Source organism: Drosophila rhopaloa, unplaced genomic scaffold, assembly GCF_018152115.1.
Source record: "Drosophila rhopaloa isolate 14029-0021.01 unplaced genomic scaffold, ASM1815211v1 contig_3, whole genome shotgun sequence".
Classification (NCBI taxonomy): domain Eukaryota; kingdom Metazoa; phylum Arthropoda; class Insecta; order Diptera; family Drosophilidae; genus Drosophila; species Drosophila rhopaloa.
The window spans coordinates 13,201,225-13,223,402 of record NW_025335123.1 but is presented as its reverse complement, the minus strand read 5'-3'; the positions used below and the strand labels follow the sequence as shown (position 1 = coordinate 13,223,402).

Sequence of the window (22,178 nt, the reverse complement as noted above, 5' to 3'; positions counted from 1 at the left end):
TCAAAAAAACGATTTTTTGTACTATGAGCAAGTGCCATAGATGCTTACTAACAAACGCTGGTCGCACTAAAAAATGTGAGCATTCTAGATTTCTTAAAGATCCTGATTTTAATATATCTATCTTATCTCAAAGCCAAGTTTTAGATTTTTATAAAAAGACCAACATATTTTACTGAAGAACAGTAAAATGAACTTACAAAATATTTACGATATACATGTTTTCTCTCATGAACTCATTTTTTTGGTGCCTAAGAGCGCATACAAATACTACTTATTCTTGTTATTATGCATTTTTGCATGTTTTTCTGTTTGGACTTTTCTAAAGCTTTAAGCATACAAATGTCTTGTCAGCCGGCTGCAATTATCTCGTTCTCCACTTTGGATGACTTCAAAGAGGCCCGAGTGCTGCACTGTGGATGCCACAAGTGTACACCTGCCCCACCTTTGACCCCGTTTCATTCATACAAGAACTTTTGTACACTCTCAAACACATCAGGGGCATCATTATGTATATTATCATAGTCATTATCATCATCATCATCATTATCAAAGCGCTACGAAAAATGTGAAAACATAAAACCAACTAAAAACGGAAGACAACTAAGGGGAAACAAGGAACGTGGAACGAAACGAACTACACGTAACGGAACAACAAACGGAACGGAACGGCCGATAACGGAACTCGTTATGTAGGGGGGGTAGGGGTTTTTTCTAATTGTTTTTGGTCTAGGGGGACTTTTAATGGGGATTTCTTTTGCGGCTCAATGGTAAGACTTCCATTTAGCCAACACTACGAGACCAGAGAGAGACAAAGGCAGAGAGAGAGGGAGACAGAGAGAGACGGAGTGTGTGAGACAGTGAGAAAGAAATTCTTCCTTACCTCAAAGTGTTTTTTATTCTGATGTTGTTGTACTTGTGGTGATGATGTTGTTGTTATTGTTGTTGTGTCGATTTTGATTATATTTTAGTAACGATTTTTTTTTCGAATTTTATAATTGTTAAGACGCGATCGCGACGCAAACCGGAACGATTGGAATGGAATTAGTACCGTTAGGTGAGTGCAGTGTGTCTGAGTGTGTCTTTTTGGAAAAAGATAGACATATAGGCAGTTAGAGAGAGAAGTGACTGAGAGAAAGAGAGAGGGAGCGATCGCACACGAAGAATCTCTCAATCTTCTTTTTGGTTTCAGTTTACGATTCGATACTATTTTTTTCCTTTTTGGTTTGTTTTTTCGTATTTAGGCTTGATTCCTTAGTTTATTATTCCTTGTTTATTTGTGTGTTGAACATAGAAGACAATACAATTAAAGAAGAGCAAAGAAAAGAAGGACAAAAAACAAATCTTCAATTATTTTGTACTTAAATTGGAACTAAGTCTTAAGTTTATTGCTGGGAGCCAACTAAGTGGACATATAAGCTCTCTAAATTGTAATATATTAAAATCTCATTGGCCAGCCCCAATGAAATATTTATTTTTAGGGACTATCAACGAATTCGCAAAGCAGTAGCTAAGGAAAATGATAGAAAACCAAGGTAAATCAGGGATTAAATCCTCTAATTTATCCTTTAAGCCGAATTACCTCTCTCTTTGGCTCTGGTTTTCTGGGCCTTGACTACAGTTACGCTATATAAATATATATATATGGTATGTGGCAAAATATATATACCTAATTAATGGCAACAACAAAAGAGAATGGAAATTATCGACTTTGTATATAAATATAGAGAGATACTTTATGTGGCTTGCACATCTAAGAGGAGTCACTTAACAAACGTACCACATACAGACATATACATACGTACAGACAAGATACATATATATGTTAAATATAGATAGATATACAGAGAGAGGACTCACAGGATGGCCTAGTTATAACACAAAAATGAAGTGTAACCAAAGAACAAACGATAATCGCACTCCCTATAGACTATACACGGGCTATATGATCACTTTCGGTTATATCGATCAATCAGATTACATAGACATCAAAGGGATGAACAACACAAACGAAGTGGGATTTTTTTTTTTTTTTTTTTTTTTTTTTTGGGGCATGGAGTATTACGAATAGTGGAGGTGGAGGGTCCAAGGTGCTGCCCCGCATGCGCAAACCGATAGACTCACTTGAGGAACCGCCGCCAGCGCCCGGTGGCGGGTAGGAGAACCAAAATTGATGGGCCAGTTTGGAGTGGGGCCCGACCAAGGGGCTGCCTGGAAGGTGCATAACATAGAGGTTAGTTTGGGTTCGATTTCCAGCTCTTTTCAGGAGGATCAATGGAGTTGGCGGCTACATCCTTGCTAGACAAGACTGAAATAGCTTATGAAAGGTACTAATAGGATTTTAAAATGTCAAACAAATTAGAATTTATATGTTCTTTCCATTATCTACATATTTCATCTTAAACAACTGTATTTAAAATGAGCTTATCATGTAATATAATGACGTTAATTTCATTACTATTGAATTCTAACTGGTCACAGAAATATGTGATCAATGAAGTTGGCAGCTACTTCCTTGCTGATATTATTGCTTAAACTTAAGAGACTAGATTGAAATTACTTTTAAAATGGGTGAGTAGGGTTTAAAAATTTAAGAAATTGGATTTTATATTTTATTATATCATTTAATATATTGCTGATTTTTAGATAATATCGTTGCTGTCAACTTCTAACTGATCATAGTAGTATCAACTAATATGCCTATTTCTATGCTTTCAGATATAGGGAAATATTTCTCAAAATGTGGCTAAACAGCATAAAATCCTGATTCAAATTTATCTTTCAAAAGTGAAAATAAATAATTCTATACTATTATGCAGTATACAAAATACATATTATACTTTTCTAGTAACCTGGACTTAGCTTCTTAGTAAAGCTCATTAATAATTTGTAGTCTTTTGGAAAAGAGGCCCTCTTCCATGATCCTCCATCACCCAATTACTCGGAATTACTCCATGGACTACTCACCGATAAACGAGTCCTGTTGCTTGCGCCTGTGTGCGTGAGCCTGTGTTTTTCAGTTGTTCAGTTGTTCAGTTTTCTAGTCTATGGCCAGGCACGTGCGATAAGTTAAGTGGGGTTAATGTCGACAAAGGATGGTCGTATAGCCAGATAGAGAAGCACCGGGGGCGTATCAGTGGTTCATTTGGGCGACTGGGGAAATCGTTGAGCAACACTGCAGTGGTCAACTGTGAGCCACCAATGGGTTAACGTAAACTAATGGGAGCCGAAAAAACAAACAAATTAGAGTCGTACGCAAATTGAGGCCATCAACTTACTGACTTATCGTCAACCATGTGGCAAGTAATCAAACCATCCAACACACACTCACACACAGCCTTATACACTACAAAAAACTGAAGACTTCGTTCCATTAAAAACAAAGTATGGGTAGATATAAAGTAAAAACTGGAGGACATACTTATGGGGCATGCCAACCTACATGATACAATTTCCAATCTCCCTATATATATATTATTATTATTAAAATTATTACAGTTTACTATTACAATGTTACCTATTTTAAAATTTTATATAACCGTGTTTGGAATGTCCTAAGATTTCATATGGAGCACAAAACAAAAAAATACGATAAAATAGTCATGTATTTTGGGATCTAACGGATAAGAATCTTAAAAAAAAAAAAATTCAGAACAAATGTAAAAATAAAATATATATTATGAAGTTAATGTCTAAGTTGAGTTCTCTATTTTTAAAATGTTTATAACTGAAGTGGCAATGCTGATTACTGACAACTTTTGAGTTTGATCAATTATTTGCATCATTATTCCATTCAGATATAGTGCGATGCTTTGGGAAACTTTGGGCCGTTTCTTCGAGTGTAAAGACTAGGCATTAGCAACCGCAAAATGCCGAATGACTGTGGCAAGCAAATCTGGTTAGCCATCGCAAATCAAATTGAATGGCATTACATCAGCGAGAGCCACTCGAGGGTTAAGTGGCTCCATGGGTTAATGGGGGTAAAAGAGGACTCGCAGCAGCTTTTATGCCATCTGTATAGGCTTAGGCCACAGTATGTGAAAATGGGTCAAAAACGTGATTCTTCGGCGAAAAGAAAGCGGGGGGGCGGTGCAGGGCGTGGGAAATGTGGGAAAAAGCGGCTTAAAAAATGGACGGAGAAGGAGGCTGAATAAACGAGGCGGGGGAAAAATTTAAGTATTTCATTTGCTCTCGGCTAATTTGTATCACGAAAAAAACGGAAGTCATTTACTGTTATTACTTTTTGAAATTAAATTAAATTGCTTGTCACATCGAATTCAATGGCTTATAACTTTTTATGGGCGTATAATGAATAAAAGGGAGTTATTTATTTGAGTTGCCTTTGGGATTTTAAATTAAATTGCTTGTCACATCGATTTAAATGGCTTAAGTCTGTTTATAGGCGAGTAATGTATTAAATGTTTTAAATACGTATTTACATGAAGCGGTTTTGTTAATTTATTGAGTATTTAATTTCCAATTAAGTTTATTTTTTGTTCTTTTAAATTAAATCCTGTAAGTTATCGAGTAATTTTTTAAAAACATAAAAAGAAAAATGTGTTTTTCTTTTACATTAAATCTTGTTTGTTCTTTCTATATTTGAAATTTGTACATTTACTTAAAGTTTTTTTTTATAACAACAAAAATGGTATGCCCTTGATGGTTTTTTAAAGATAATATATTATTTCTTTGAGAAATATTTTATTTTGATTCTCTTCATTGATAAGTATTTACTATAGGTTTTATTGCATTTTCATGAACGTGTGTGCTCTCCATATTTGGGTCATTTTATCAGCGGAAGTTTTTCCATCTCTTCAACTTTGCCATTTCAACATTTTTTTGTTTGGCGTAGAGTTTTTAATGCGTTAATTTTGTACATTATCATTTTTATTATGCCTTGTTTTGTTTTTAATTTAATTAATTTGGTAAGAGTGCTTTTTGTTGTGGATGCGGTTGCATGTGTGTGTTAGCTAGTACAACAACCATTATGAAATTTTATTGCTTGCCACCTACACTCACATACACTCAGAAAAAAACAACAACAACTCGGCCTAGGGCAAAACCAAAAACACACCCATAAAACGAGCGAGAGAAAGATATAGACAGGAAATGTTGGGGTGGGGGAGGGGGCCTGTTGCGACCCAAGGGCAGAACAACCGTTAATTCTTGCTATTGTGAATATTCTGGCACTGAATTTCACTTCTTTTTTTTCCCGCACAAAAAAAGGAGCACACACACTGGCAAAAAAAAGTAGGCAACAAAATGGGAGCAGCAGGCGAATGAGAGAGAGAGACCACTCACTGCTGCTGCTGCGTTTTGTTTTTTTTTTATCCTGCCACTGCCAAAATCAGGACACGTTTCTAATGCGTAAAACGCTGGCAAAATGGCAAGCAAAAATAGCAACGACAAAAAAAAAACAACAACAAGAGCCAAAGGAAAATGCAGGAAAAGCGTGGAGAACGAACTAGGACTCAACTCGACGGAGGCGGCGCCCTTGCAACTGCTTGCTGCTCTGCTTGCGACTGCCTGCGACTGCGACTGTGGCTGCTGCTTGCGAGTTTGCGACTGCTGCGACTCCTTTGCTGCGGCTCCTCTGCTGCGGCTCCTCTGATGCTGCTGCTGTTGCGTCGGGTCCTTTCGCCAAATGCGAGTGCGTGCGAAGATGAACGAGGACGAGGAGGAGGACGAGGCGGAAGCTGCGGCGGAGGTGCAAGCGGAGCAGAGCGGGCCACATGATTAAAAAGCTAACGGGAACCGTCGCAGGACCTCCGCAGAGAGCGCATGCCGCTAAGAGAGAGAAAGCGTCCACCGAAGGAGAGTGCTTTTGCAAGCAGTGCTGGCCAATCGCAAAAATTAGAAAGCTTGTAAAAGGATAAACTATAAGACATCCGTATCCCACTGCCCTCTTCAAAAAATTTAGCACACCTTTAGGCGTATCTTTTAACCCAACCAACCGAATTGTGAGATCTTTTTTGATCTTACTGTTGTTCCTACTTTCAGGCGTTTGACCAGCTAAATATAGTATTTTAAGTTTTACAAAACATAAAATAAAGCGTAAAGTATTAACAAAATATTTGTAATATAAAATTATTCCGTTCAAAACTAAATTCATCGTTTACAATTTATGGTGTTTTAAGCATTTTCTCTTTTACAATAAAAAAAGTATGTTACAAAATGTAAAACTAGTTTAGGTGAAACAAAATTTAAAAATTTAAATTCCATCAATTAAGTCAAAAGAGATTTGTCAACACTGAAAGCCGTTAAACGAATTTTTTAAACCGAAAGCTTTAAAAGCTCGCACACCTGATAAAGATACATTTAAAAAACGAAAAACAAACAAATAGCTTGATGAAAAATAGTCAAATAAAAACACAGTGCATTTCATTCATTTAATTTTTATAACTTTGCTTTAACAGTTTTTACCGATTAAAACTCTATACAAATTCCATAAATAAAAGTATTTTTAAAGGAAGAGGATTTTGAATAATTTCTATGTACCTATAAATTTACATAACAATCTTAGAATATTTAACATTTTAAAAACATGTTCCCCTTATCAACAGTTTTTGTTGCTATCAGTTTTCAATATTTTATTGGTTATTCTATTGGTTTTTGTGTTGTATCACTATTAGCCATTAGAACTCAGATAGCCATTTTAAAATTTAAATAGAAATAATTTACCTTTCTTTAGAAACACAAATTATTTTATGTGATTTCTGAGAAGATACAATCGTATTGTTTCGTAACAGAGAAGAAGGAAGATATTATCCTTACTTTACCACGAGTGAAATGTGCCATGTTTAATAACTTTTGTATAACTTCAATCTATCTCGTTTTTTATGCGCATTTATTTCTGTTTGTTTTCACTTTTATCTTCACTTTCATATCTCCGTATTTGTGTGTGTGTTATTTTAGGGGGCACGTTGGCCAGACCAAAAGTCAGATAATGGCCGTATCAGCGGAGATAAGCCCCGAAAACGTAGGCCATAAATTATTAATTTGAACAAAATGCCGAAATGTAAATATAGTCCCAAAACTAAATGCTGAACCATGTCATTTTAAAACTCTAATTTCACCTATCAGCAAGGCGAATCGTGCGAATATCACGAGCTATTCGATTGCCAGTACTAACTTAAGTTATTTTTCGCACACGCACTAGCCGATTCACGCGATAAGGTTAAATATAGTTCAGACATGTGTGCACGTCCTTATATAAATACATTGCCACAGGGAGAGAAAACGAATGCTAATTGATCTCTTTAATATATATTTATTTACGTTTATTAATGTACCAAAATAACTTTGAAAGAAATAGTAAAAATGCATCATTATCAAATTTATAAATTTGAAAGAAATATTTTAAAATATCTGAATATACAGTAAAGAAGTTACCAACAAACATTTTTTTCATTTCGGGCCTCCTAATACTAATATTGTATATTATTTCCAATATACGGCAAGACAATTTAAGAAATTTCTTCCCAGTGCATGCCAATCTTAGCATGCAATATAAACGAACTCTCTGAGAATTGTGCTCAATTATTCTGCAGTAGCGAATGCAATTAATCCCCATCCAAAACCCCTTATTTATTCATCAGCTAACGCTTTTTACTCTCTTCGCCTTCATTTCAACGGTTTGTTGAACTTTGTAGTCGATAGAAAAGTCACCCGACAGTTCCCGAATTTTCCAAATCAAAAACTCAAATCTCAAGCCGCTCTTATCGCACCTTTTTTTTCGTTTGACGCCCCATCGTCGGTGACCTTGGGAAATGTGATAAACATAAAAACCCAGACTCGAATCGAACGAAACTGAGAACGAAAACAGAACCAAACAAAGTCTGAGTTTGGAATCAAAAAACACACAACATATGGCTTGTGTTTATGGGGAGTGCTTGTGTATTTGTGTAAAACTCGTTTTTTTAAATGCGTCGTGCGTTTATTAGCTCTTCTTATACAAATATATATCAAAAATTCATAAATTCATAAACTGTATAAACTGTAGTCTTTAGCTCTAAATACAAATTAAATACGTATAAAATGCTTAACTTAGTTATAGCGAAAAAAAAAAACACTTTGCCCAAATGAAAACATTAAAACAAAATAAATGGAACATGTGCTTAGGTTAGGTTAATGAATAACAACACAGAAAAAAATTAAGCTGCGTTTGGACGTGATATTAAATGATCGCTCACTATTTTGATGATTTTTAATATCAGTTCCTTTTACGAAAAAAAATATTAGTTAACTCTGGACCTGCTTTTAGTAGACCAATTGGTTTTACATTATTTTGATAATTTTATAATATCAAAACTATTTTAAAATGAAATAACAAAAGCACAGAAAAAAGTGAATGAGTGTTTGACCGGATAATCACATTTGTATGATTTTTTGGTTCACAGGATTAAATAAAAAAAATTTGATATTTAAAATATTATTTTAAAGATCAGATCTATTTTGGAAAATAGGATGGTTTGTTTAGATACCATATCTCTTCGATTTCGAAATGAAAGTTTAAGTTGTTATCTTAAAATCAAAACTTTGTTCTGTGGTTCTTATGATTGTTTTCCTTTTAATTGGCTTTCCAAGTGTGTCCTCCAGTGAAGTGGCTGATTACAGGTGATGACTGATTGCTGGATGGGTCACCTCCAAAGTTTCGGGAGTTACTCCCTGTCGACGCCGTTCGATGTCTCCCTACCGGAGGCCTTACACTGTAAGCAATAGCGGTAGGATACCGGCTCCGGTGGCTTGTTAACCCCTATGTTGACCTGGGTGGCCGCTGCCGCCGCTCCGCCCACCGAATCGAAGGGATTGGGCTTGCTGTCCACGGGACTGATGGGGAAGTGCTGCCAGTGGGGGCAGGGCATCTGCTTGGGCGGATGGATCGGGAACGGCATTTTCACTGGTGAAGTCTGCAACTGGATCTCTGTGGCAATGGCCTGTACCTCTAGTCCCGATTCGCTTCTGTATCTATCTTTATATTTGTATCTGTATCTGTATCTGCAACTGCAGCCGGAGTTTTCGCCTGCCGCACTGCTCGAAGTCTCGATGCGAACTGTGCGGATTGCTAGAAGCGACGCCGCAACGTCAACGACCAAAACAAAAAAACAAAAACAAGCGAAGCACAAAGAGTAGAACCTTCTGAGCAGACAGAGTCGACCAGTAAATACCCTAGTTATCGGTAAAAATAATATTATCAAGTTATTTTACTCCCTTATTTAAGAGCAAAAATCGAAATTTCAGTTGTAAATACATTATTACGATGTTCATTTAAGAAAATTCTCGCAACAGAAATAATTAATATTATATTCATGGTAACCAGAACTTAACTTGGGAAAGAAGGATTAAAAAACAGGACTTAAGTTTTATTAATTCTTTTTAGTGAAAAATACTTAACTTATACAAAGAGTAAGAGTTTCTTAACCAACTACTGATAAAATTAAGATTAATTTTGATGCTTATAAACTTTCCTCAATATAAAAAATGGTCATTATTAAGTGCTCATTAGTTTAAAGAGCAACTTTAAGCCAGACCAAATAAATATTATGCCAATTCTTTCAATGGGTTTTCCATTTTATTTTTAGAATGATACATTTTAAATTGTTTTGGTACTTTTCGAGTGTGTAAATATTGGTTGACAAACCTTTTTCCGACCACTTGTGTGACTTTCTTAAAAACCTAGGGTATGACAACAACTTTGAGGTACAACAACAGTGTCATCCACGGCATTGCCATGCAGCACATACACACAGCTGCTCACTCTCGCTCACACACACACTCTCAGCTGGTCTGGCGGGCTCGTCTACTCAACAAAGAAAAGCAACAAAGATATGAAACGAAAGAGAGAGAAAACGACCGGTCTCAATACACTTGGAGAACAAGCTTTGACTTCTGTTTTTTAGAATTCGAAGTATCTTAACAATAAACCTCATAATCGAAAAATATTTTTGATTGGAAATTTTATTACGAATTCAACGAGGTATAACATTCCAACACGCGACCACTATTTCCCAGGGAGTTGATTAAAAAACCAAAAAATAGAACAAATTTTTTCCGGACTTTGGAAAAAAATAATTTCAAAAGCTTTAACCCTTTGATTTTTTTGCGAAAAATTCGTTTTTACAATATTCATTTTCATTTTTTCGTTGAACATTTTTGGAAACCCAACATTCCCTGGTCCAGCTATGAGCCAGGACTCATGTGCTGTATTTTTGCTATAAAACATTGAGTTTTTATTTTGAGCTTACATTTCTCTCCGTGTACTTCGTCGAATACACTCTCGCTCTCCCTTTTTTTGGGTGGTGGGCGGTAGGTGGTCGGTTGGTGGGTGGTGAATGCAATCCTCGGTTGGCACTCCTCCATTTTATGGTTATGCTTTGTTCGCATTCGCCCCACCATTCCCTCGCAGTTCAATTCCCCTTCCAAGCGATCTTATGCTGGCAAATGTCGGACTTTGCTCGCCAATCGTTGTTAACCCATTGGGTACAAGTCTTTTTGGAACATATATTTCATAGAAATAAGTGAATAATCATATCTATACCTTAAAACCTGAAATATAGAAGGGGACACAAAGAATTTGATTCCAAATGTAAATTAAATTATTTCCTGAAAGCTAAATGAAAAGTTTATGTTCAAAAACATAATTATTTTACCTCATTTTACATTATTAAGTTAATTTTAAGATTTGCATGAATATCAAATTTTTTTTTAAAACAACTAGGGTTAATAGTAGGGGCTATGAAGGGTGTATCTGTCGCATATTCCCTTTCCGGGTTCTCGAATCGACGGCGAATGTTGTTAACCTCACATTGTGCTTTGTGTTCGCCTTTTGTGCAAGTTTCTTCATTAAGTATACGCACATTCAGCTTAAGTGTGTTGCTCATTAATTGAGCTCGACAACTGCTTGTGAAGTGGCTTGTGTGGCAGATACATAAATATATCTGAAAGTGGAATCAATGGGGAATGGGGGGTACTTGTTTATAGTCAGACAAACTATCAATGAGCTATCAGTTCGCTGAGAGATAAAAATATTTACAGAAAGAAAGAAAAAGCTGAATAAACCGCGGAGCTTGTAATATTAAATATTTATCTCAAGCAGATATAAAAGAAAATATGTGTGGTTTTGGTGTTAGTCTAGTAAACATTATTAGTTTTGAATAAATTATTGATTTGCCATAATAATAAAAACTTTGAATGGATTTTGTAAGTACGGCTTTAAAAGAATTCATGAAAAACACCAAAAATATTCGTACCACACTTAAAGCCGTAAGGATGTTAAATAAAAATGCAGAGTTATAAGTTAATTATTAGATCTTTATTAAACTTATGATTTATGCAAAATACAGTTGTCATCTCCAGCAGCTCAGGGACTGCAGTTGATGAATGTATATATGTTGCATTTACAAACTGCCGTATGAATTTGGGTATTAGGCATTATCATTCGATATATAATATACATCTCGCTATTTGCCTCGATTCTAATTTGATCTAAACAAAAAAAGGTTGCTGTAAACACTAAATTTATGCTTAGTTAGTTTCGATTTTACTTTTTAGCGCCCTATTTTTGTGTAGCATTTTCGCCTGTTTTATGCTGTTTTTGTTTTCCATTTTTTCGATTTAATTTAATTAAATTTGATATTATTTTTTTCGTTAAAATGTTTGTTTAAAATTCTTCGATTTTACATTAGTGTCTTAGCCTATGTTATATATTATTTTTACGTTTATTAAATCACTTTACACAGCACAAGCTGCGTATGTTAAAAAAAAAAAAACAATTGAATAACTTCTATATTTCATTTATCATGCGATGCTTGTGGCTTAGACTAAGGGTTACAGTTATTCATAGAATTATTAATATGATTATTGTTGGTATTATTATTATAAAAAACCTTTACAGTTGTTAAAAATTAAATTACCATTTGCTCGGCACGTGCCTTCGTATAATTCATTTATTTTAACAATTGCCTACGTTTTACTTGATTTAATTAAATACAAATATATATTTATTTAATTATATTTTTATAAATATTTTCTTTACTTTCGTCTCGCTTGATGTTCTGGATTTAAGGTATTTCGCGTTACATTTGTTTCGTCACATAAAGTAAGCTAGACTATATATTAGATTTATATTTAAATATTTAGGCTACAAAGTAAACTATATTGTGTAAGAATATATTTGTATAAATATCAATTCGATTTTCTTCTGCCTTCATTTTGCGAGGAAAGTCAATAGAAATTATGTACAAAACAAAGTGGTCAAAGATTCGAATTGGAAATCAGCAGAGTAGATCTGTCGAAATGCCCGCTATAGTCGCCATAAATCCACAGAGAGATATAGTCGCAGATCGAGAATAGCGTGTAGAATGCTTGTAGAGATAGTTACGTAGCTGGTTAGTGCGAAAGAGCCTTGTGTGAGCGCAAGGAAAATCATAATTAGAACACCTGAGTTTTACATTTACACATATATATCATATATCATATCATAATTAATATCAAGAGTGTTTGCCTACGTCTACATTATTCGCATTTAAATGGAAATTGAGGTCTGCCCCACCGTCCACCTCTGTCAAATATTTGGATTATAATATTCCATTAGGTAAATCAAAAGGAGAGACTCGGAGAAACTTGTGCAAACAGTTATGGACTAAACTACGATATATTCGTTTAAGTTTAAGTTCCTATATATGTGCAAGCTTTATAAATATGTTACATTGAAAGTTTCTCGTGTCGTGTGTGTGTGTGTGTGTGTGTGCCTGGCTGATTGTATTCATACAATATCTTGCGTACGCAGTTGTCATTACATCACGTAAACTAACTAAAAACTTATACCCAAAGAAAAAAAAAGAGTTACGATCTGGTACACGTATACGTGTGCAAGTATCGAGAGCTAAGTAAGGTGCATTGCTAGGGACAGGCCGAAAAGCCAGCGGCGCAGCGTGGCGCCCGCTTACGAGGCATTCGAAACCGGGAGCGTTACGGGCGCCTGTCTGTAGTACGCATTCGCCCCCTTGATCGGCAGCGGATGGGCCTCCGTGTTGAACACCCACTCGTCCAGCGGCAGCACAGAGTCGTCCGAGAACAGCAAGTACAGGTACTGCAAATAAGGCAATTGATTAATTTCGTTTTTTAATTGGGAATTCAAATGATTCCATAGGCATTTCGTGTTATTTATTTTGGTAAATGCACATTTGTAACTAAATCAAAATCGAACTTTAAAATTATATCTAACTCAAATGTAATTGAATTTATTATATAGTTACAGATCATATCTATTTATTGACGCTTAAATGTTTGCAAAGCTTTTTCTTAAACAAATGTCTCAGTAATAAATATTGATAAGCGGACAAAAATCAACAGATTGAATAAGGAAAGAATCAACAATATAAAAAACTATTATTCTGTTAAGTATACAAAATTACTTTTACTGACAATGAAATCGAAGGAAATGCATTATGGTTTCTCTATTGTCCTATTTCATGAATGTTTACCTTTAGCGTTTCGGCGAGGAAGAAGCTCTGCTGGACGTCGTCCTTCTGCGGCTCCTGTTGGTAGACGTTGCGCAGGCCACAGTATCCGTGCGCCGTGCGGCAGTGCTTCTCCAGGGCGAGGACCGCCTCCCAGCCCCAGTCGCGGTACTTCTGGTCGTGCGTGAGGCGCCACAGCACGAAGTAGCTCTCGAAGGTCTCCGGCCGGAGAATGTAGTACTTCTCCTGCGATCTCAGTGCTCGCGCCTCCACCGCTTCGCTGAATCTGTGTGAAATGGTCAGAGCAATTAGTGTATCGTTCTGATTTTATGGGGGTAGAAGTAGAACCAATACCAACCTGAAGGCCTCGGGACCCAGCTGTGTGGGGGCTCGAATGTAGCTCTCGTGGCAGGTGTTCGTAATACCCTTGCCCGCCTCCATGTACCTGTCCGTATAATCATTTTGACGTGTGGCAGCTCCCAAAGCGAAAAGGCCACCTAAAAAATAAAGTAAGATTATTATAAAATTAATTATAATTAACTATGCCAGATCCTAAAACTCACCCGAAAAGCAGGCCAGATGATCCATCTTGTGCTCCAACCGATCGAACTTGAGATCAGAGACGTATGTCAGTCCGCCCGGACTGGTTCGCACCATATTGTCCATAATGGCCAGCATCGCTTCATCGTACATCTCGCGAGCCTCCTCGTCCGTTTGGCCGGATTGCAGCCAGGCCTTCAGCAAGTACTCGTAATAGCTGTCGCCCAAGGCACCCAGGGACATGTGGACTGTGTGAGAGTAGAGAATTTAGGTTTTACAGTAAAAAAGTGTAACGCCAAAGCCCTAAAATGTCTATATATTAATTTAATATTAAAAACAAGAGAGAACGCTATAGTCGGGTGCCCCGACTATCAGATACCCGTTACTCAGGTACAGGGAGTGCGAGGGAGATGGAGATAGAAACTTTGATCACGCATAACTTTTTAACGAATGGTCCGATTTGAAAAATTTCGATAGGTATTGATAAACACAATAAAACTGCATTTTTACTTTTCCGAAATATATATTATATCGTATATAAGCGATTGTGGGCGTTAAAGGGGGCGTGGCACCTTTTTGAAACAAACTTGCGCTGCGTAGGAACTCCTAGAATCTGCATGCAAAATGCCAATCTTCTAGCTTTTATAGTTTCCGAGATCTCAGCGTTCATACGGACGGACAGACAGACGGACAGACGGACATGGCTATATCGACTCGGCTAGTGACCCTGATCAAGAATATATATACTTTATAGGGTCGGAAACGCTTCCTTCTAGCTGTTACATACTTTTGCACGAATACAATATACCCTTTTACTCTACGAGTAACGGGTATAATAAGATAACAAGGAGAAATTATAACTATATTGATCGATTTCATTATGACTTTTTTGCGAAAAATGTGTTTTTACGATATTCACTTTCTGAAAATGGGACTTTATTGGAAATTTGGTCAATTCAACGAGGTATGACATTCCTACATGCGACCACTATTTCCAAGGGTTTTGATTAAAAAACCGAAAAAATCTGCTCTTTTTTTTTACGGATTTTGGCCAAAATAAGTAACGTATATGTTTGTTGCTTTATAGCTTTTTGCTGGAGGGTTTTTTTTAATTTGTGGTTTGGTCGTGAAAGATAAGGAAACCCCCGAGATACATTTATGTTTAAATTAAAAGTCTAAAGTGGCTAAACCCCTGGAAATCGATCCAAAACTTACGCTGTCCCCATTTGCCTGTCTTGGGATTGAGAAAGTTGGGGTACAGGCCCTTCGGCTTCTCAATCTCCTTGAGCACCTGGCGGATGGTCTGCACTCGTTCGCGGTACAGTGGGTTCCCGGTAATGTCGCTCAGATAGGCGAACTCCAGATGAAGGGTGCCGAATTCGGAAAGGATGGAACTGCCGCCGGAGGCCCATCCGTAGTTCTTGGCCACGCCGCTCTTGGTGTTGACCAGTGCGTAGGGAATCCCTGTGGGTGTTTGGAAGGCGGGCAGCAGCTTATCCGCGATGTGCTGGGCCTTCTCCTTGTACAGTGGGTCCCCCGTGAAGGCGTACAGTGTCAGCATGCCACCCACAAATCGAATGTTCGTCTCGAAAACACTCAACTCCGCACTGATGTTGTCCAGTGAAAATTTGCGCTCTATCCAGTCGCGACCCTCGCGATATTCCTTCTCCAGTCCCATGATATACAGGGTATCCAGGCCGTCGACAATGGTGGCGCCCAGATCGTAGGATCCAAAGATACTGCCCGAATGGGGACGCTGCGACAGCGGACGCAGTTCATTTTTGCCCCACGCATACAGTTTGTAGTTGTGCCACGCATGCTCCATCATCTGAAATACGGAAAAGGTGAATTTACATTAATTTATTATAATTATTTTGTATAGTTTTATCTAAAAGCTTTACTATTACGCCATGTTAAATAAGCATAGATGTATTACCTAACAAACATATCACTTTTCCATTTCATTGAATGAATTATTCATGTACGATTTTTGTTTTTTTTAACAACCAAAACGAAATATTATTCAATTTACAAATTAAAATAGAGAAGAATTGGTTGCAAATGCAACATTCAACGCTAACGAGCCCCCAACAAATCGAAATCATTTTGCACGGATACAATATGCAGATTTGCGCACAATTCGCGTTATTTCTATATTTACATTCTGCTTAATATTTGGCCTTCGTTGTTGAAATTCGTTTCATATTTAGTTTTTCGCTTTCAAGTCGGCTTGAAATGTTTGCCAACGTCAGTGTGTTCGAGTTGATTTTCCCTTTTTTCCAATTGAATATCGCCCAGCTCCACACACACATACAGACTTGGAAAGTCACGTAGTTCGGTGGCAAAAATGTTAATGAAATGGGCAGCGGAAAATCCTTTTCATTTTCATTACCCTATGCAAAGTTTATTAATAAGCACCATTTGGTTAAGTTTTTTTTTTGCAATTTTAATTTTGTAATCAAATTTAAAAAAGTGTATTTTTATGTACAAAACAACTTTTATAAGCTGATGCTTAAAAATGTAATCTTAAATTCAAAAGTCATAAAAATAAATATTTATGTATAGAATGGTTATATTTTTTAAGAACAAATTTTCCACATTTAATATATTTTTTGCTAAGTAACTTTAGATTTAAAATGAAATATTTCCATTGGACTACAGTTCCAATCTTTTTTTTGTAGCTTCTATTTGGTTTAGTGGAAGTATTTGGTTATGCACCTGTGTGTGCCTGTGTGTGTGCTTGCATTGGTGTGGTCTGCGCTATTTTGCATTTTGCCATGTACTTCCGCTAACACACACACACTCACACACACGCGAAAACACAGCATAATTCGGCATTGCATACTTTGGAGCGCTATTCTCTCGCTTTCTCCCTCTTTTGGTGTGGCTTTCATTTGGGTATTTTTTGCAAAAATTAAATTACGACCACAGGACAAAGCACTCAGCAAGGAGCAAGGACCAAGGACCAACACCCCACCCCCATTCGCCTCCTTGTCATGTTTGCTTTCGTAAGGGGAGCAAGAACGGGAGTGAAAGAGAAAGAGCAGCAAGCGAGGGCTGAACAAATATTAACAATTTTCCCGGTAATTAATTAAAGTCCAACGCGTTGACATAACCTACTGAACAATCCAACCCCAAACCGACCCCATCTTAACCCCCTAAATGCTTGGGCTCCAATCACGCCACGCTTAAATCTGGCCCTATTATGGGGTTAAGGTCGGTCCCGAGGTGAAGGTTGCTGTCGAGTTGGGGTTAAGCATACACAGAGTAATCGAATTTATTTGGGAAATTATTTGGAAAATTGTCCTAATTTAATAAGGCGAAATGGCTCATTCCGTATTCACTTTGTTTTTGGTTTAGATTTTAGTTTTCGTTTTAAAGTAATCTATTTTGTTTCAAAACTACATTTTATAGCGGTTTTTTGATAATTAACAAGAATAAATAAATAATATTTTTAAAATGTAATTTTTTATTCAGCTTCCGTTTTTTTTTTGCATCCAACCTAATTAGCAATGTTTTTATTTGCGAATTATACTCTTAACGGACAGCAGGTGAACAAAAAAACATTTATCCGGAAACACGCCCCCATGCCGCCCATAAGCCGCGGAAAAACCAAAGCCGGTGGTCACTGTGAGAAAGGTATATGAAAAAGAAAGAGAGAGGGAAATAAAGAACCACTGTCAGTGAATTAAAAGTCGAAATGTTTACAACCCGCAAAAACACTTTAAACGGATTACAACAGCTGCCAGAAAGTGGGTGTGAAAGGGGAGAAGGACACGGGATGGCCGGCAGGACGAAGGATGGAGGTCAGGTCAGCACAGGCATTGAAATGGAAGCAGCTTTTGTGCTTTCGCCTCCGGCTGTTTCTTCTCAGATTTTGCGTGGTTTAATGAGCCGCAGCTCAGATTGATGGATGACATGCAGGAATGTCAAGTGCGAGGCGAAACAGAAAGGGAATTAAACGGTAAAGAAAGTAAATATTCTAAATCAAAATTAATTAGGTAACATTTACAAAAATTAAAAATAATAATACTATATGGAATACAACATGGGCTGAAGTATTAACCACATTTAATAAATAAATGGTAGATAAATAGTTTGCAATTAATAGACTGGTTAACTCTTTGAGTTAAACTTTGCAAACTAAATTTGAAGTTTAAAAAATATATGTTTAACAACTTATGCTTTTAACTTTTCATCACTTTTTTGACACTTTAATGATTAGAAAAGTTTTTGATAGTAATGCATTAAATTTTACGTTAGTCGTTATACATGATAAATGAACTGAAAGGGGAAAAGATCCAACACCAAGCTATGACCTTTAAAAAATGGCACTTAACTTTTGCATATGTATACCTCCTAACCAAACCTGATTTTCAAATTAAGTGGTAGCTAAGCACTGGCAAAAGAGCAAAGTATCTCAATCATCAAGTCGACTAATTTACGGAAATTGTTTGATGGATTTGACTGATTGATTGAATAATTTCGGTATTCTTGTGGTCCACACGCACACACTCATCCATCTGGCTTGTTTGCCAGTGTGTATGTGAGATGTTTGGATGTCTTCATTAAGCATCAAGTTATATCCTGGCAATGTGCAAACGTCGCACAAAACGTGCCACAGGCGCAGGAATGTCAACCTCAAATGGATGTGCGTGAGTGCGACATCACCGTGCAGATACAGTGAGCTCTCTACATGACGAACACATAAATTTAGTATCAAACACTTTGATTACTAAACATATTTAAGTGGTCGGGGTGAAGGGAAAAATTGAGTAAAAAGATAATTGCTTAGGCGCAGATTTTGCCATTATTAGGATCATACTTTTTAAATAAAAATATCCACAAAACAAAAACTATTTCAAAGTGTTTTATTAAGTTGAAGTAAGAAATGAAATCAATACAATATTTATTCCTAATAATGTAGTATACAAAAAAAAGGTTTATTTTTTTTCCCCCAAAGGAAATGTCTCCTGTACCTAAACGTATGTGTTTTTGTGTATTGGTCTGTTGGAACATAATTTCCGCAATGGAATGTCCCAACATGGCAGAAAAGGAGCGAGCAGGAGAGAAGAGGGGAGCGAGAGAGAGAGGGAGATACGAGTGGGAGATACTCGTCATATGTCACAATGTGTCCACATCCCAGACGGCAGGTGACAAAAACTGCACTTAAAATATTGTAAAATATTACGTTAAACAATGTCACTATAACTTTTGCTTAAAATTTAAAGATTTATATCAAATGGGTCAGTTATTGTATGATTTAAACGGTCTTTTTCTAGAGTAAGAGAAACAATTGTGTAAAATCCTTAATATATACTAATTGATTACAACTGAGAATCCAACGCCACTATTTTATGTTTTCCACTTGATTTCACATGAGAATCTTAAAGAACACTATATCACACAAAATATTTACATCAATTAGGATAAGCTTTTCTAACAGATTTTCTAAATATGATTCTGGCACGTCGGCGTTTTGAGACTTTTTTCTCTGTGTGTCATTTTAAGGGATAATCCAAGACCGAAGAATGAGATCTTTTTTTTCCCCTGTGCACTCTGATTTGTTGTGGACTGAGTTTCGCGCAGTGTAGGCTGTCGCACACTTCTAGTTTGCGTTTGAGTTTGAGGCATGCCGCAGCTGAATGTTGGCACTCGCTGGAATTGTTTTCCGTCAGCCGCTGGCACGTGACTTTCGTCATTCACTTGATGGCATTTCATTTCAGTCGTGTTCTCATTTTAAAAGCCCCGCGCAGAACAAGATACCCTGCCCCTCGTTCCTCGGAGGCAACTTCCCCTGTATCGCATTCTCTTTTCCCAAAATATTTCCCCCCTCCTCGTCCTTTTCCATCTACATCTAACTTTAATGACAGTCCCTGGAGAAGCGGGCGATTTACGAGCGCAATCTTTACAGCCAAAAAATGAAAAGTTGAAATTGCAAAAATGAGAAGATGAATACAGAAAGAGAGGGGGGAAGGGGGCGGGGGAGGGGGTGCATCATCTCTTCAGCTTGCCATAATTGAATAATACAAAATGTTCCCAATGCAGCTTTTCGGCACAAAGTTCTTGGCCAAACAAAATGGGGAACAAAGCATTAGATAAAGCGTACAACAAATATACCGAAAAAATACCATAAAGGAGTAAAAGAGTAAAAGTTGAAAAATTGTTTGGAAAAAAATATGCACACTCACACACACAAAAATGCCACAACTTCCTTGGCAGCGGAAAAGTTTATCCAGAAACTCTGGCAAAGAAAAATCATTTGCTTAAGGCCATAAAATAATGCAAAAGACGAGGCAAGAGCTTTTTCTTTCAACTTTCCAACTGCAATCTAGTTTTCCTTTCTCTTCCTCTGTGTCGCCTAATCTTTTCGAATATATTTAGTCAAAATCAGAGCACTTTAAGCTAACTGACTCGATATTTTACTTACCGTTTTAGATTATTTCTAAACTGATCTTTCAAAGGATTTGAAATCAAAAGAATTTTAAAATACGAATAATTGGAAAATAAACTTTTTAAGGAACTGATAATATTAAAATAATATCCTGGGATTATAAGTTAACTAATAACTTATTTTCTACCTATTATTAATATATTATTAATTTTGCATATAACAAAGTCTAGGACCAGCATACCCTTTATTATTTAATTGCCACAGGGTATATTTGGGAAAACAATCTAACTATTTGCATAAAGGTGCCGGCGGCTGCTGTGACTGTGGGGGCGTTTTTGGTGAGTGGGCGTGGCTTTACTACAAAATATGAACTGAAGTTTTTATCAAGAACAAAAACCGTATTTTTTTTTTTGCTGATGAAAGGACGAAGATTAAATGAAAAAAAAAACTATCAAGATAAAACGTAAGCTGCAAAACTCTGAAGAAATTGAATGCAACTGCAGGAAATAAAAATAGTTTTATTGTACAATAAAGTGATAGGAAAGAAAGTTTCCAAGAAGGATGAAGTCCTTTACCTTTCCTTTGGTTTTATTCCCGCTTATGCTGCGAAATGCCAAAGTGTCCTGCACTTTAGCTGTGCCATTTCTCTCCCTAACTAGCTGTGTTAACCCATTGTTGACCCTGTGCCACTGACAATGATACTGGTCAAAGCGAGACGGTCAAAATGCTCAAAAACATGGCCATCGCTCAAATACACACACACACACAAATACCAATGACAACCACACGCACACATGCACACTGATCCGATTGGAGGGCAACAACAAAACTGGGTTAGTGTCAGTGCTTCGCTGGTGTTTGTTGTTGTCATCGGACTTCTCGTCCATCTGATGACCGCACAGTGGTCAAAAAATATTCAGCAATATTACTCAAATCGAACATCTATCGAAATTGTATCCAACCGTATGTTTATTATTCGTATAAACGGGAAAATAAAGTATAACTTTTTGTTTAAAAAATATACATAGCTATTAGTAACCAATTATCAGAAATTCGATTATAGTTTTTTTTTAATCGAAATTATTGGAAATTCGATATTACTGCATTGCGTTTAAACAATTCGATGTATAATCGTTCTATAGAATATACAATTTGTTATAACTGCAAGGGTATATAAACATCGGATTGCGAAACTGTGCTTTCCTTCTTTAGTTCGTTTTAGATCATATTAAAAATGATTTTTAAATTTAAGGTGTTAATTCTAAATTGAAAATTTGTATGGCTTTTTTGTATAGCTTATATTTTAGCTTTGCTTAATGTATTATTTAAGCTAATGTTTCGGATTTTACCACTGTTCTGATTTCGGCATTTTTTTTCTGTTGGTTTTCCACTTGGCCCGGCGATTTTTGACGGCCAGCAGAATTGGTCAATACTACGCAATGTTGTGTCCCCCAAATGCCTCACACATTTCTCTGCCGCTTTTCCCATTTTCCCATTTTGCCATTTTCCCGCTTTCCTCCCCACTTACTTTCACCTTGGACAAGTGGCTCAGTTGTCTGCGTTTGGCTTTTCAATGCCTCGTTCGATTCGTTTTTCATTCCAATTCCCGTTGTAATTTGCATGGGCAAAATGGGTGAGAAAAAGTGGGTGGCAATGGGTGATTTTTAGGGGCGGAGATTAGCTGGGAAGGGCGGACAAATGGCTGAACACAATTCGATTATTAGCTGCCAACATGTGTAGAACATGAAAAGCAAAACAAGGCAGCACAAAAAAGGCAAAACAAACTA

At 36.7% G+C, this 22,178-nt stretch overlaps 2 protein-coding genes across 6 annotated transcripts in view; both read right to left on the bottom strand.

Annotated features, from left to right (window-relative positions):
- Positions 1 to 7,911: 7,911 nt before the first annotated feature.
- Positions 7,912 to 9,038, bottom strand: LOC108049822. The gene has a single exon (XM_017131152.2). The coding sequence runs from the start codon at positions 8,889 to 8,891 to the stop codon at positions 8,658 to 8,660; it is 234 nt and encodes a 77-aa protein (XP_016986641.1). The 5' UTR covers positions 8,892 to 9,038; the 3' UTR covers positions 7,912 to 8,657.
- Positions 9,039 to 11,289: 2,251 nt separating this feature from the next.
- Positions 11,290 to 22,178, bottom strand: part of LOC108049874 (mannosyl-oligosaccharide alpha-1,2-mannosidase IA) — a 58,174-nt gene continuing 47,285 nt past the window's right edge. For all 5 annotated transcript variants that reach the window (XM_044461276.1, XM_044461278.1, XM_044461277.1 and 2 more), the window contains exons 3-7: positions 15,213 to 15,825; positions 14,021 to 14,245; positions 13,816 to 13,954; positions 13,482 to 13,743; positions 11,290 to 13,087 (exon numbers count right to left, since the gene is read on the bottom strand). In XM_044461276.1, coding sequence (XP_044317211.1) covers positions 12,941 to 13,087; positions 13,482 to 13,743; positions 13,816 to 13,954; positions 14,021 to 14,245; positions 15,213 to 15,825 — 1,386 coding nt within the window. In that variant the 3' untranslated portion in view covers positions 11,290 to 12,940. The remainder of the gene's footprint in view (positions 13,088 to 13,481; positions 13,744 to 13,815; positions 13,955 to 14,020; positions 14,246 to 15,212; positions 15,826 to 22,178) is intronic.